The sequence below is a fragment of the Miscanthus floridulus genome, chromosome 19 (genome assembly GCF_019320115.1).
Source record: "Miscanthus floridulus cultivar M001 chromosome 19, ASM1932011v1, whole genome shotgun sequence".
Lineage (NCBI taxonomy): Eukaryota > Viridiplantae > Streptophyta > Magnoliopsida > Poales > Poaceae > Miscanthus > Miscanthus floridulus.
In genome coordinates, this window is record NC_089598.1 from 45,053,994 (window position 1) to 45,064,927 (window position 10,934).

General features: G+C 42.5%; 2 protein-coding genes across 6 annotated transcripts; both read right to left on the reverse strand.

Annotated features, from left to right (window-relative positions):
- Positions 1-207: 207 nt before the first annotated feature.
- On the reverse strand, positions 208-3,514 carry LOC136528866 (uncharacterized). 5 transcript variants are annotated; one of them, XR_010777154.1, is made up of 5 exons: positions 3,187-3,514; positions 2,323-2,572; positions 1,526-2,120; positions 422-589; positions 208-327 (listed from the first exon to the last, which is right to left on the reverse strand). XR_010777154.1 is itself a non-coding variant. In XM_066521866.1 (4 exons), the coding sequence occupies exons 1-3, from the start codon at positions 3,280-3,282 to the stop codon at positions 459-461; spliced, it is 441 nt and encodes a 146-aa protein (XP_066377963.1). In that variant the 5' UTR covers positions 3,283-3,514; the 3' UTR covers positions 208-327; positions 422-458. The 5 variants fall into 5 exon arrangements, 1 of the variants encoding a protein (XP_066377963.1); XR_010777152.1 differs by having other exon boundaries at positions 422-553; positions 1,526-2,572; XR_010777150.1 differs by having other exon boundaries at positions 1,526-2,572.
- Positions 3,515-6,773: 3,259 nt separating this feature from the next.
- Positions 6,774-9,602, reverse strand: LOC136525963 (uncharacterized). Its single transcript, XM_066518771.1, has 9 exons — positions 9,468-9,602; positions 9,235-9,303; positions 8,982-9,138; positions 8,765-8,823; positions 8,545-8,636; positions 7,470-7,599; positions 7,168-7,390; positions 6,898-7,093; positions 6,774-6,810 (listed from the first exon to the last, which is right to left on the reverse strand). The coding sequence occupies exons 1-9, from the start codon at positions 9,600-9,602 to the stop codon at positions 6,774-6,776; spliced, it is 1,098 nt and encodes a 365-aa protein (XP_066374868.1).
- Positions 9,603-10,934: the final 1,332 nt, after the last annotated feature.

Genomic DNA, 10,934 nt, shown 5'->3' on the forward strand with positions numbered 1-10,934 from the left:
GGATGTAATATATGGCATTGGAGGATTCTTTTGAATTTTACTTCTTTTAACACCTAAAACTTCAAACTTAGAAGAATGAATCCTCTTTTCTATAGCTTGCGCTTCTTCTTGAGAGGGTATGGAAAGTTGATCCAGCTTTTTTGAATTCAAATGCTTTATACGGAATGGAATACATGTGCCATTTGAAGGATCTGCAGATTGCATTTTGAAGTATATCTGTACGGTACAGTACTCCTGTGGCTTAAACTGTTCTATTTCAGCTTCTCGATCGCAAACAAGGGCCAAAGCAGCAGATTGGACCCATCCAGCTGATTGGCAACCAGGCAACTTCCGCCACAAAAGTGGTGATATGCCAAACCCAATTAGATAATCAAGGGAACGGCGTGCAAGATAAGCATTGACTAAGTCCATGTCAATATACCTCGGGGACATTAAAGCCTTTTTTATTGCATCCTCAGTTATTTCATGGAAAGCAACTCCGCAACAGTCACATCATAGCCCAATGCACCTTGTTGTTCAAGCATTTCTTTGATGTGCCAAGCAATCGCTTCACCTTCACGATCAGGATCAGATGCAAGAATTAAATTTTCTGCTCTAGAGAAAAGAGAACATTGGCAAAAAAAAAATTAGCAATGTGTTATTAACTCAACACAAGGTGTAAAAGCAATCAGCAATATGTGTGTAGAACTATTACCTTTCATACTATTAGCTTAGCTGAATTCAAATTAATAAACTACCACTAGTATAAGCAGAAGTCCGGTCTTAGGGAAAAGGGTTAGATTACACAGTTGACGTGGCCAAAAGATATGTTCAGATACAGTTCAAACTACAGTTGAGGCCATTTTACCATTTTAATGAACATACAAGTATAAAAATAAACAAAACTATACAAACCAGCATCACAGTAGTTTTTCTATATGTGGTCAACCGCAGACCATTATTAAAGTATAACATGTATCAAAGTTACAAAACAATCTCACCAACAAATAATACTCAAGTATATTACAGCAATAACTGATGACAGTAATACTACGATCAAAACAATAATGTGTCAGCATACACAAATGACAATAGTGATACTTCTACGTAGAAGAACATAAAAATAAGAAACATAAACACTCAAATTATCTGCAACAAAATAAGAAACTTGAATACTCAAACTATCTGCAGGGAAAGCCTAGCTTAGAAACTATATCACCAAATGAACCAACTACTGATGTTTTCCATATTTTCTAGCCTACCACCATTGACTAACTTGCAGAATTATGCGGATTGGAGTCATTGTTGAATACAATAAAACATCATGGAGACAAACATCCATGCAAACCTATCGAACATTACAGCAATTACTTCTATAATGATAGGTCTATTTGATTTTGTGTTTCTTTGTCTCTGTAATGCTTATAAACCTTTGACAAAAAATGTGAAACTGTTTTATACAGGAGAACATGCATAATCAAAGCATATGTATGTTTTATGTGAACAAAAAAAAATGTATCCGTACTACACGCTACGAAAAACATACTCTTTCAGTGCAACTTTAATGCTCTTAAGGCGTGTCCAGGCAGCAGCAGGCACCTCCCAGACCATGCTGCAGTCATCATCAGGGCGGACAGATTTTGATCTACCTGCTAAATCTCTCACATGACCATAGCTTGGTAACACTTCATACATGTCCCAAAGGTAATTTTGAATGACTTTTTGCTTTCATGGCTGATTCCACAACCACAACTGATTTGGCTCTGGGAGGATACAATGGCACCAGTGGCTTTTTCTCAATACAAGAACCATCAATAGAGGATTTCATACAAATCTCAGCTTCAGAAGGTACAGAAGAAGAATCAGAAACCTTTGCTTTTGACTTTGACCTATTATTCACTTTTCTCTCTTTAGAACTATCAGCACCCTTTTTTTATTTACAATTATCAGTCTTCTTGTTTTCTTGGTTCGCACTAGTACTCTCAGTCGTCTTTGTTGCAGCTTTACGAGTTCTAGCAGATATCCTCTTTTTCTTGGTATGTACTTCCTTTTCTTTCATATCTCCATCAGCTTCCTTTTTGCTTCCTCTTGAACTCTTCCTCTTGGCAGTGTCAGTCTTAGCATCAGTAACACTCTTGCCGCTGTTACTAGTACATGTTGAAGCCTCGTCAGCAATGGTGCTACACGTAGCTAATGTGCTTTGGCGTTTCTCAGATCTATGAAACAAACTATGTGCAACACTTCCGTCTTCCCTTCTCATATTTAGATTACTGAATGAAGTCTTATTTCTAATAAGAAACCTTAGCTTTTTACTGTATGTAGTTGAGAATGGTCGTGAATTACCGATATTATTAGCCTTTAAAGCAATTCCACAGCTGTCTGTGGCTCTGAAACATACAGAACTACGGTTGCCAAAGAGCCCAGGAGTAAAAAAGGCACTACTTTTGGGCTGTAAGGCAACCCCAAAATTATTTCTTGAAGATATTTTCCTTGTTGAATTGCTCCGGAATGAAACCCCGCACATTTCACAAGGGCGGAATGGTAAAAAGGGCCAGGGTGTGGAAGAATATCTCTGAAACACCTCGAATTGAAGCTGTAAAGGAAATAAATAGACAACACATAAAAACAAGCACAACTCAAATGAAAATATTATACCAAATTATAACAGGTAGAATCATGAAAAAATCATTCTGTCCCATTCTCATGATCACGTGAAAAAGAAAGAATGACAGAACAGCAAAGGGCAAAAGCCATCACTATCTTCAAATACATTCGCCATCAAACGGAAAATAGGTGCTTCATTTTAACTTAAATCCCATATTCAGTAAATGTTCTTAGTTGAATAATTCTTTAAGAAAGTAGATGAAACAAAAGAAAAATAAGGTGATTGACACAATGGTGGTTGATGGTATCTGGTATGTTTTATTGCTTGCAAATCAGACTTGCACATTGTTGTGCAATGGCAAAGGATGTCTTTCTCAGTAACCAGGGGATAATATATTGATATGCGCCATGTCATAGCTCCCGACAGAACCTTGCTGTTTCGCAAAGCCACATTTTTTTTGAAAGAAAAAGGAACGAGGCTTTGTCTGTGGCTCACGGGCAATACAGCGAACAGGTAGCGTTCACGCCGCACCACCATGCACCCCAGACACTTTCGGACGTGATAAATTCTCATCAGAATGAGGAGGACAGAGAGCCACTCACCATTGCGGGCGGCGGCGGCGGCGATAGCGCGTGGGTGACGGCGCGGTGTCGCTGGGCGTAGCCGTGCGGGAGGAGGCGGCGGAGCTGGAGCGCCATGGCCAGAAAGGGGCGGGCGCGAGCGCGCTCAAGCGAGGAGAGCCATTTTTTCTTTCGGCTTGGGTTTAGCTAGGGTTTTAGGGGCGAGGTGGGAGTGGATTGCGAGGTGGAGGTGCCGAGGAAGGAGCAGGAGGCGGCGCCCGTTTAGCTGTGGGAGGGAGAGGCGGCGGCCGGCTGGGGCTTGAGGAAATATCCTAACCGCCTCGCTTGTTTGGAGTTGGGGCGTTGTGGGTTCTAGTGCTATGCCCACGAATGGGCTAGATTGGGCTGGTAGCAATTTTTTTTAGTGGGCCTAAGACTGTCTCCAACAATACGACTCAAAATAAAAGACATATTCATAATATGCGTCGTCCTAAAATAAAAAAGTCATGCCCCTAAAAGCTTCCTTCTCCAACAACGAACGCAGAAGGAATCGCTGGAACACGGACGGTTTCGTTCGCGCGTGGTCCATGAAATTTTCGTGGGAAACGGAGGGAGGGTATCATGCGTTGCGAGCTTGGCTCCATGGCGGGATTATCTTGCCGCCCCGGCTGCGTGTGAGAAGGGAGTCAAACTGGTAGTGAGGTAGCCGGCGGAATCCCTGTGGAAGCGGCGAGGCGGAGGCGGAGCGGCGTCCCTGCGCCCTCACCTTCGCCGCCTCCTCCTCGCCCTGCCTCGGACGGACGGGGACGCGGCCGTGGACCTCGACGTGTCCAACTTCACCGCCTTCCTCCAGGCCTCACAGGAGTCGTTCGTGGTCGTCGAGTTCTTCACCCACAGGTCGGCCCCTCGTCTCTGACTTGATTGATTCTTTTTTTATTTTTGCCTTTTCGTTCCGGTTGGTTCTTGTAATTACCTGGGCATGTTACTCTGGTAGAATTTTGCAGCCTATGGGGGATCAACATATATCTATCTATCTAAGGTCTTGTTTAGTTTCAGGAAGTTGGAATTTGGGGCTACTGTAGCACTTTCGTTTTTATTTGGTAATTAGTGTTCAATCATGGACTAATTAGACTCAAAACGTTCGTCTCGTAATTTCCCACCAAACTGTGCAATTAGTTTTTTTTCGTCTACATTTAATGCTCCATGCACAGGCAGCAAACATTCGATGTGACAGGTACTGTAGCAATTTTTGGGAATTTGAGGTGGAACTAAACAAGGCCTAAAGGATTAAAATAGCATACAACTAAATGGTTGAACCACTGGAGTAGTGAAGTCTAGACTGAGACTAAACAGTGCAATTCAGACCTGCAGGTTCGAAACAAGACTCTAGAAATCCATCACCTAATATATCAAATCTAACCAGATGGAATCATGGATTGATAACTCTGCCTCACAGTAGCAGACGATACTCTGATTGAAGCAGAGGCTATTTTTTGGCCTAACATTTATCCCTTTTTTTTGTTCATGTAATTTATGCATCTAAGCCCATGGTAATGTTTCAGTTTTTTCTTCACAAAACTGGTCAGCTTATCCTTATGAATTGTCAGGTTCTAATTTATTCACCACTGCATCCCAGCAAGGTTCAGGCAAAGTCGGGAGGTGGAAATTAATTTTGTGTCAACCCAAAAGTATGCTTCTTGTTCTGCTTTTTTAGCCCTGTTTGTCTCCCTGAATCTTATCCATGATAATGTTACAATCTACTTGTATTCATGAGTTTGGCCTAGGTAAAATCTGCAACACCACATAGTGTACAGACAACTCTAGCTGTTTGATCAAATATGCATCTCTCTCTGTTTGTGTTTGGTCTTGATGATCATGTATCTTCATTTTTGCAAGCCTAGGGAGAATCAAGTAAAATTGCCACATTTGATTACACAATCACAAAGTAGCAACTCTGACAATAGCACAACACTTTCCTAGTGCTTGAACTCCATGAGCTATTGATTTTGGAGTTTGGACACAGCATTGCCAGCAACATTGTAACCTCTGCTGCTGCATCAGGTTGCTACTGAATTTACCTGACCATGTGTTGCCTGGTTGTTTTGTTTACCTATTTTGGGGTGCACATATTATTTTGCACTAGACACTGATCAATGTCGTGTTTGTGTGCTACAGCTATCTCGGATTGACGTTGCACTTCTATAGCTATTCTAGGGTATCAAATCCCTCTCAATCTCCTCCAATCCATTTGGATGGAGAGTAAAACAAACGAGCCCTTAATTTGTGGCCAATTAGCAACAAGCAAAAGGTATTTTCAAAGCAACATGAGTCATGTCAAAAGGACGTGGAGAGAGCTTTTGGTGTCCTACAGGCTAAGTGGAAAATCTTGCATAGGCTAGCTCGTTTATGAAATCAAAAAGTACTTAATTCCATTATGCGTGCTTGTGTCATACTTCACAACATGATAGTTGAAGATGAGCGTGGGGTTTAGCTACCTAATATCCACCCATCAGAATGGCCTGGAGTGGCTAACCCACCAATTAACCAGGATAGAGAAATCCCGGGAATTGAGAAACTTATTGATGCTCAAAACATCATTTAGGACAGAGAGACAGCAGCTCAGCTTCAAAACGACCTGATGAAACACATGTGGATGCTTTACGGCCAATGCTCTGGTCCTTTTGGTTCTAATAACAGGAACTAAAGTATTTACCTGTAGGTTTAGTTTTTTGGTTGCCGTCTCTGTATGTAGCTATAGGTTTTAGCTGCATGCTTAGCTGCAGGCAGCCTACTGATAAGGCCTTTGTATTTTGTTGGCAGTCGACACATATAGATATTTTGTTACTTGTTGATAAGAAATATATGATATCTGTAGAGTTCTGTAATTATTTCAGTGGCGTGCACCTTCAATCTAGAAGTATTTTCAATCTAGAAGTATCTTATCGTACAACACTACAGACAGGCAAAATCAGATTGCCTATACACAACAGTTCACAAAACTACGCTCAACTCTAGTTCAACTGAAGTTTAACACACGCTCCTTAGTCTTCATTGTTCGAGGGGCTGATGAATCCTCTGCGCTCCATGATTTACCGCTGCATGCCAAGATAATAGTTTTTCAGATAAAGGGGGACCTTCTCAATGTCAACCGACATAATACTAGACTCAGCTGATATCAGGTGAGCCTCTGACTCTTTCTCTCTAATCGCATTTTCCTTCTTTTTCTGCTGCACACTCATCTTCATATGCTTCTTCTGAAGGTTGAAAAGATCCCTTTGAATTTTAATTTTTTCATCCTTCCTACTAAGGATTTCAGTCATTTGCTGGTCTTGCTTCTGTTCGGTCTTCTCTGATTTCTCCTGCAACCGCTGGAGGACTTCAACAGCCGTACTAGATGACGATGTCTCTGTGAAGCTCTTTGATCTACGCCTCTTCGCACTATCCCCACCCTCAGGACGTGATGTGTCTATATTCTCATTCCCAGATTCTGCATGGCCAGCCACAGTATGGCCTTGAGTTGGAGGAGATGACATTCCATCCGGTGACGTAGAGTTGTTTAGCTCAAGAAACTTATTGTTCCATTTGGCCTCATTGCAAAGTTTTTTCCAGCAATGCATGATGGTAAAAGGTTATGTCCTCTCGTATATTTGTATAGCATCATCGATATGCACATATGAATATAGACTAAACCGATTCAAAAAATAAACATATGGAAATTAGAGAGATGGAGGACAACATGAGTGGAAGTATACCCGATCCTGCTCATTTTTTCCGCTCTCATTCAGCCTATCAATAGCTTCTTTGTGCCCACAGAACGTGTTCATCGCTTTCTGAATCAATGCCCACCTATGCTGAATCGCAATCTGGCTACGGTTGGACCCTTCAGGCTTATGCTCATTGAAATAATCATGCATCCTCTTGTAATAACCACCTGAAGTCTGATTCACACCTGCATGTTATGCCACCATGTTATTTGGGCATCAAAGGATCAAAGATTTCTTAAAAGACGTTGCAAACTATTACTAGTAATAGAGTCTTTGCTAATATTCAGAAATGCCGAACACACCACCAAGTTTTCTTTGGTAAATGCAGTTCCTCTCCTGGACACGTTTTTCTTCTTTGCGACCCTCTGTGATTTCAGTGATGGAGGGTCCTGTGAGCCATGGGTGTTGTCAATGGAGAACCCCTGACTAAGTTGCCCATTCATAGGTGGGCAGCACATCTGGGAGGAGCCATGCATGTTGAACTAGTGATGAAAAGAACTATTAATCATTGATGTATTGATATGTAAATAGAATAAACCATCATGCATGGCTGCAATAAACCTGGGGGTTTGGAGGAACATCCAAAGATTGCAAAGCAGCAAAATAACCAAAAGCCCACTGATCTGCCCTAAAGATTTCTCCAGATTCGCCAACGTGACCACTTGTGCCACTAAAAATGTTATCCATCGTCCTAGTTCAAAGAGATTCAATAATGGTGATGCACAACAAAAAGCAAAAGAATATATCAGCACATACGATGCATTTGGTTCTTCCATCCATTGGCAATTTGGTCCCTATCTAAAACCACCAGCAACATATATGCCACGGGGAAGTAGTCAACAAGACAAGTCGTCTACTGTATTTAATATTGTTTAGTTTAAGATGGCTCATAGAGTAACACAGACGGTACTAGTTTGCCCTATTTAAATCTCAATTATCTCATATGTCAGCTAATAATCCACCACAAAATAGAGTTGTGCTATGATAAAATGAAGGCCTAATACCAGAAGTCTAGTCTAGAGTTTATGTTTCACTAAAATGTAACTGAGAACACCAAAAAAAAAGGTGGACAACGAAATAAAACTGGAATGCAGTAAACACAATTGCTAAGTTCATGGTGAAATCATAAGATGAGCACCATTATTCTATTCCCATTGCCAGGTCGTATGCATATGCCAGTCCAATTGATCAAGCGACTTTGGGGGTGCCTTACTGCTGATCGAGTGGAATATCGTCGATTTGCAGCTCTACTCATTCTCAAAGTAGGTTGATGCAAATAAGCCTTCCATCGTGAATGCAGTCACAATTTTTTTTGTCTTGCTTACTATTACTTCATATATTACTAAACAAGGGTCGTTTTGTATTTAAAGTAGTGCATCATTTGTTCATTCGTTCAGGCATGGTGAATTGGATATATATATATAAAATGTGGAAACTATAGGGAGCAATTGGAGCGATGTAGCCCTATCATAAATTGCTACTTTGCTAGCCAGCCCTTTTCGTAGTAAACCTGTTTTTTTCTCCATCGTACCATGAGGTAGTATTTCATGAAGAGGAAGAAGAGTTTTACGCTTACAACTTAATCAGTAATGCGTGGATTACAAGGAGACCAGAGGAAAAGGAAAATAAAGATTACATTGGGAAAACATCTAAAAGCGACCACTGCAGCAGCTGCCGAAGTTGGCGAAACCCGGCCAAATCCCAAAGCTTGCCTTCGTCGGAGGTGTCCTGAAGAAACAAGTCGAAAAGATCTTGCTCTGTTGTTGAAAGTTCTGTCATTGCGCTCCTTCCAAAGCATCCAACCTATCAGCAGTACTAGAGAATCGAAGCCCTTCCTGACTTCTTTCTGAACTGACTTCCTTGCTGATAACCACACGACCAAAAACAGATTTCAGAATGCCGCAAGATCCATATACTGTAGTAAACCGTATATGGATTGAATACTAATATAGTCCATTGTAAACTTATATGCTGTAGCAGAAGTTAAGATTCCTTATTTTATTCTAGACAAAGGAATTTATTCGCCATGGTTATGTATACGGTAAACAATATACCGTTTTTATTGTTCCCGACAAGCTGAAAGAGAAGGTAGCGGTTGGTGGTGGCGGCGCCCAATGTTTGTCCCAATGATCTCAATCTGCATAGGCTTGCCATCAAGCGGCACATTGTTGTACCTCTTAAAGGCAGCTAGAGCATCAGACCTTCTTGAGAAGACGACCTCTGCAGTTCCCTGCCAACGGTGAGCCACAGTAATTAATGAGAATTTGAGGCTGATGAGACAGAAAAGAGTAAAGAGCATGGTAATAAAAATCCAGAAGCAACCTACCTTTGATGTTCCACTCCTGTCATAGTTGGCGGAGTAACCCTTGATATCACCAACACCAGAAAAGAGATCCTGGTCAGGCAAGGGAGGATGGGCATGTTGCTCGGGTCGAAATAGAATGGTGCAGCATATATCAAAATAAGGAGAATTAAATTGTTTGTTTCCTTGAAGTAAAGAAACAGTACTAGACCGGACACCATCGGCGGCTGGAGGAGGAAGGGATCTCCGACACTCACCTTGAAAGAGAAGGCTGCGGGTAAGGTGCTGCGGCAGCGCGGGTTTTGAAGCAGCGTCGCGGTGCCGTGGGTGCGGGGCCTAGGACTCCGCCTCCGGAGGCAGCACCCGCGGCGGCGTTGGTGGGCGTGGGCCATGTTCTCTCTCTTCTCCCGCGCCGGTGGCAGCAGTAGGAGCAGGGCGGCGGCTGGTGAGGGAGATGAGGAAGCCGCGTCGGAATAGATCGACTCTTCTCTCCGCCTCCACCGGTAAGGACGAGGGCACCGCAAGGGCTAGTTTGAGGGTTATATATGGATACCCTCCAGCGGGAACTTTTTGGACACTCCGATCCCCCTCCACCATCCACCCCAAGCCCCCAGGTAGAGAACTAGAGATTCACGTCTCCGGGAGTTTCCACCATTTTGAAGTTTTTTTAGGGGAAAAGACCCACGACTATATTTGGATAGGCCTTGTTTAGATGCGCATGTATTTATCTCAATCCATATATAATGAAGTGAATTAGAGTGTAATTGAACTAAATTCCATTTCATTCCACTCCAACATATGTTGATTGAGGTGAATACACATGCATCCAAAGATTTTTTTTAATTTTAACACTTTTTGTAAACTAATTTTAAATCTAACACTGTTTTTTTTTCAAAACTAACACTTTTGGCCGCGCCTATTGCCATGGCGCGGCCAAAAGTCTATGCCGCGCCATGCATGGTGGCGCGGCGGGTGGCTGACGTGACGACGATCGGAAATGCTGACCGGTGACGTGGCAGGGCCTGCCGCGCCACCGAACTTGGCGCGACAGTGCCGCGCCCTGATCCGTGGTGCTGTAGAGCCGAATAAAATCCCCGCGACCAGTCCCGCCTGCCCGAGCAGCAAGCCCATCTGGCTGCCGGGCCCGCCGCCCACCCGGCCCTTCGTTGCCGCCTCCCTCCCTCCCTTCCCTTCCATTCTTCGGCCGCCTTCCTCCCTCCTCGTCCTCGTTCAAGGTAATGACACCTTTTTATTTTCGTTTGAATGGTGGATAGGAATATTATGAATGAGAGTTAAGGTTAGGAGAAAAATTAAATTTGGGCTACGGTTTGAAGGAAGATATTAGTTTGATTTTATCAATGTTAAGGTTAATTATTTAGTTAGAAGTATGTTTACCATGTATATTTTTGTTGCTATAAGTGTTGGTTATATTATTTTAGTTGCAATGCAAATGATTATATTTTATATTAATTTGCGTTGTTTTGATTGATGTTTAATTTGAACCGTTTTATTAGATGGAAGACATGTTTCGGGAGCAGTTGTGGCAAAAACGGGGTCGTCCTAGAGAATTGTACCCCAACGAGTTTAGCAAAGATGCCCCCGTCCTTCCTGAACTCCTGTCCCAAACTGTGACTGTGGTCATCCGGCCGACGTGTTTCAATCAAGACATCCGGACACAATGGCTCGTTGCTTCTACGCATGCAGTCGTTTTAATGTAAGTAATT

Excerpts from the sequence above, each read along its gene's own strand:
- LOC136528866 (XM_066521866.1), bottom strand. The coding sequence starts at position 3,282 with ATGGCGCTCCAGCTCCGCCGCCTCCTCCCGCACGGCTACGCCCAGCGA. Across the intron at positions 2,573-3,186 it reads CGCCGCCGCCGCCCGCAATG|CTTCAATTCGAGGTGTTTCA; the intron begins GTGAGTGGCTCT and ends TTTCCTTTACAG. Across the intron at positions 554-2,322 it reads TTTAAAGGCTAATAATATCG|GTGAAGCGATTGCTTGGCAC; the intron begins GTAATTCACGAC and ends CTGATCGTGAAG.
- LOC136525963 (XM_066518771.1), bottom strand. The coding sequence starts at position 9,602 with ATGGCCCACGCCCACCAACGCCGCCGCGGGTGCTGCCTCCGGAGGCGG. Across the intron at positions 9,139-9,234 it reads ACAGGAGTGGAACATCAAAG|GGAACTGCAGAGGTCGTCTT; the intron begins GTAGGTTGCTTC and ends CACCGTTGGCAG. Across the intron at positions 8,824-8,981 it reads GCTACCTTCTCTTTCAGCTT|TATATGGATCTTGCGGCATT; the intron begins GTCGGGAACAAT and ends GGTTTACTACAG.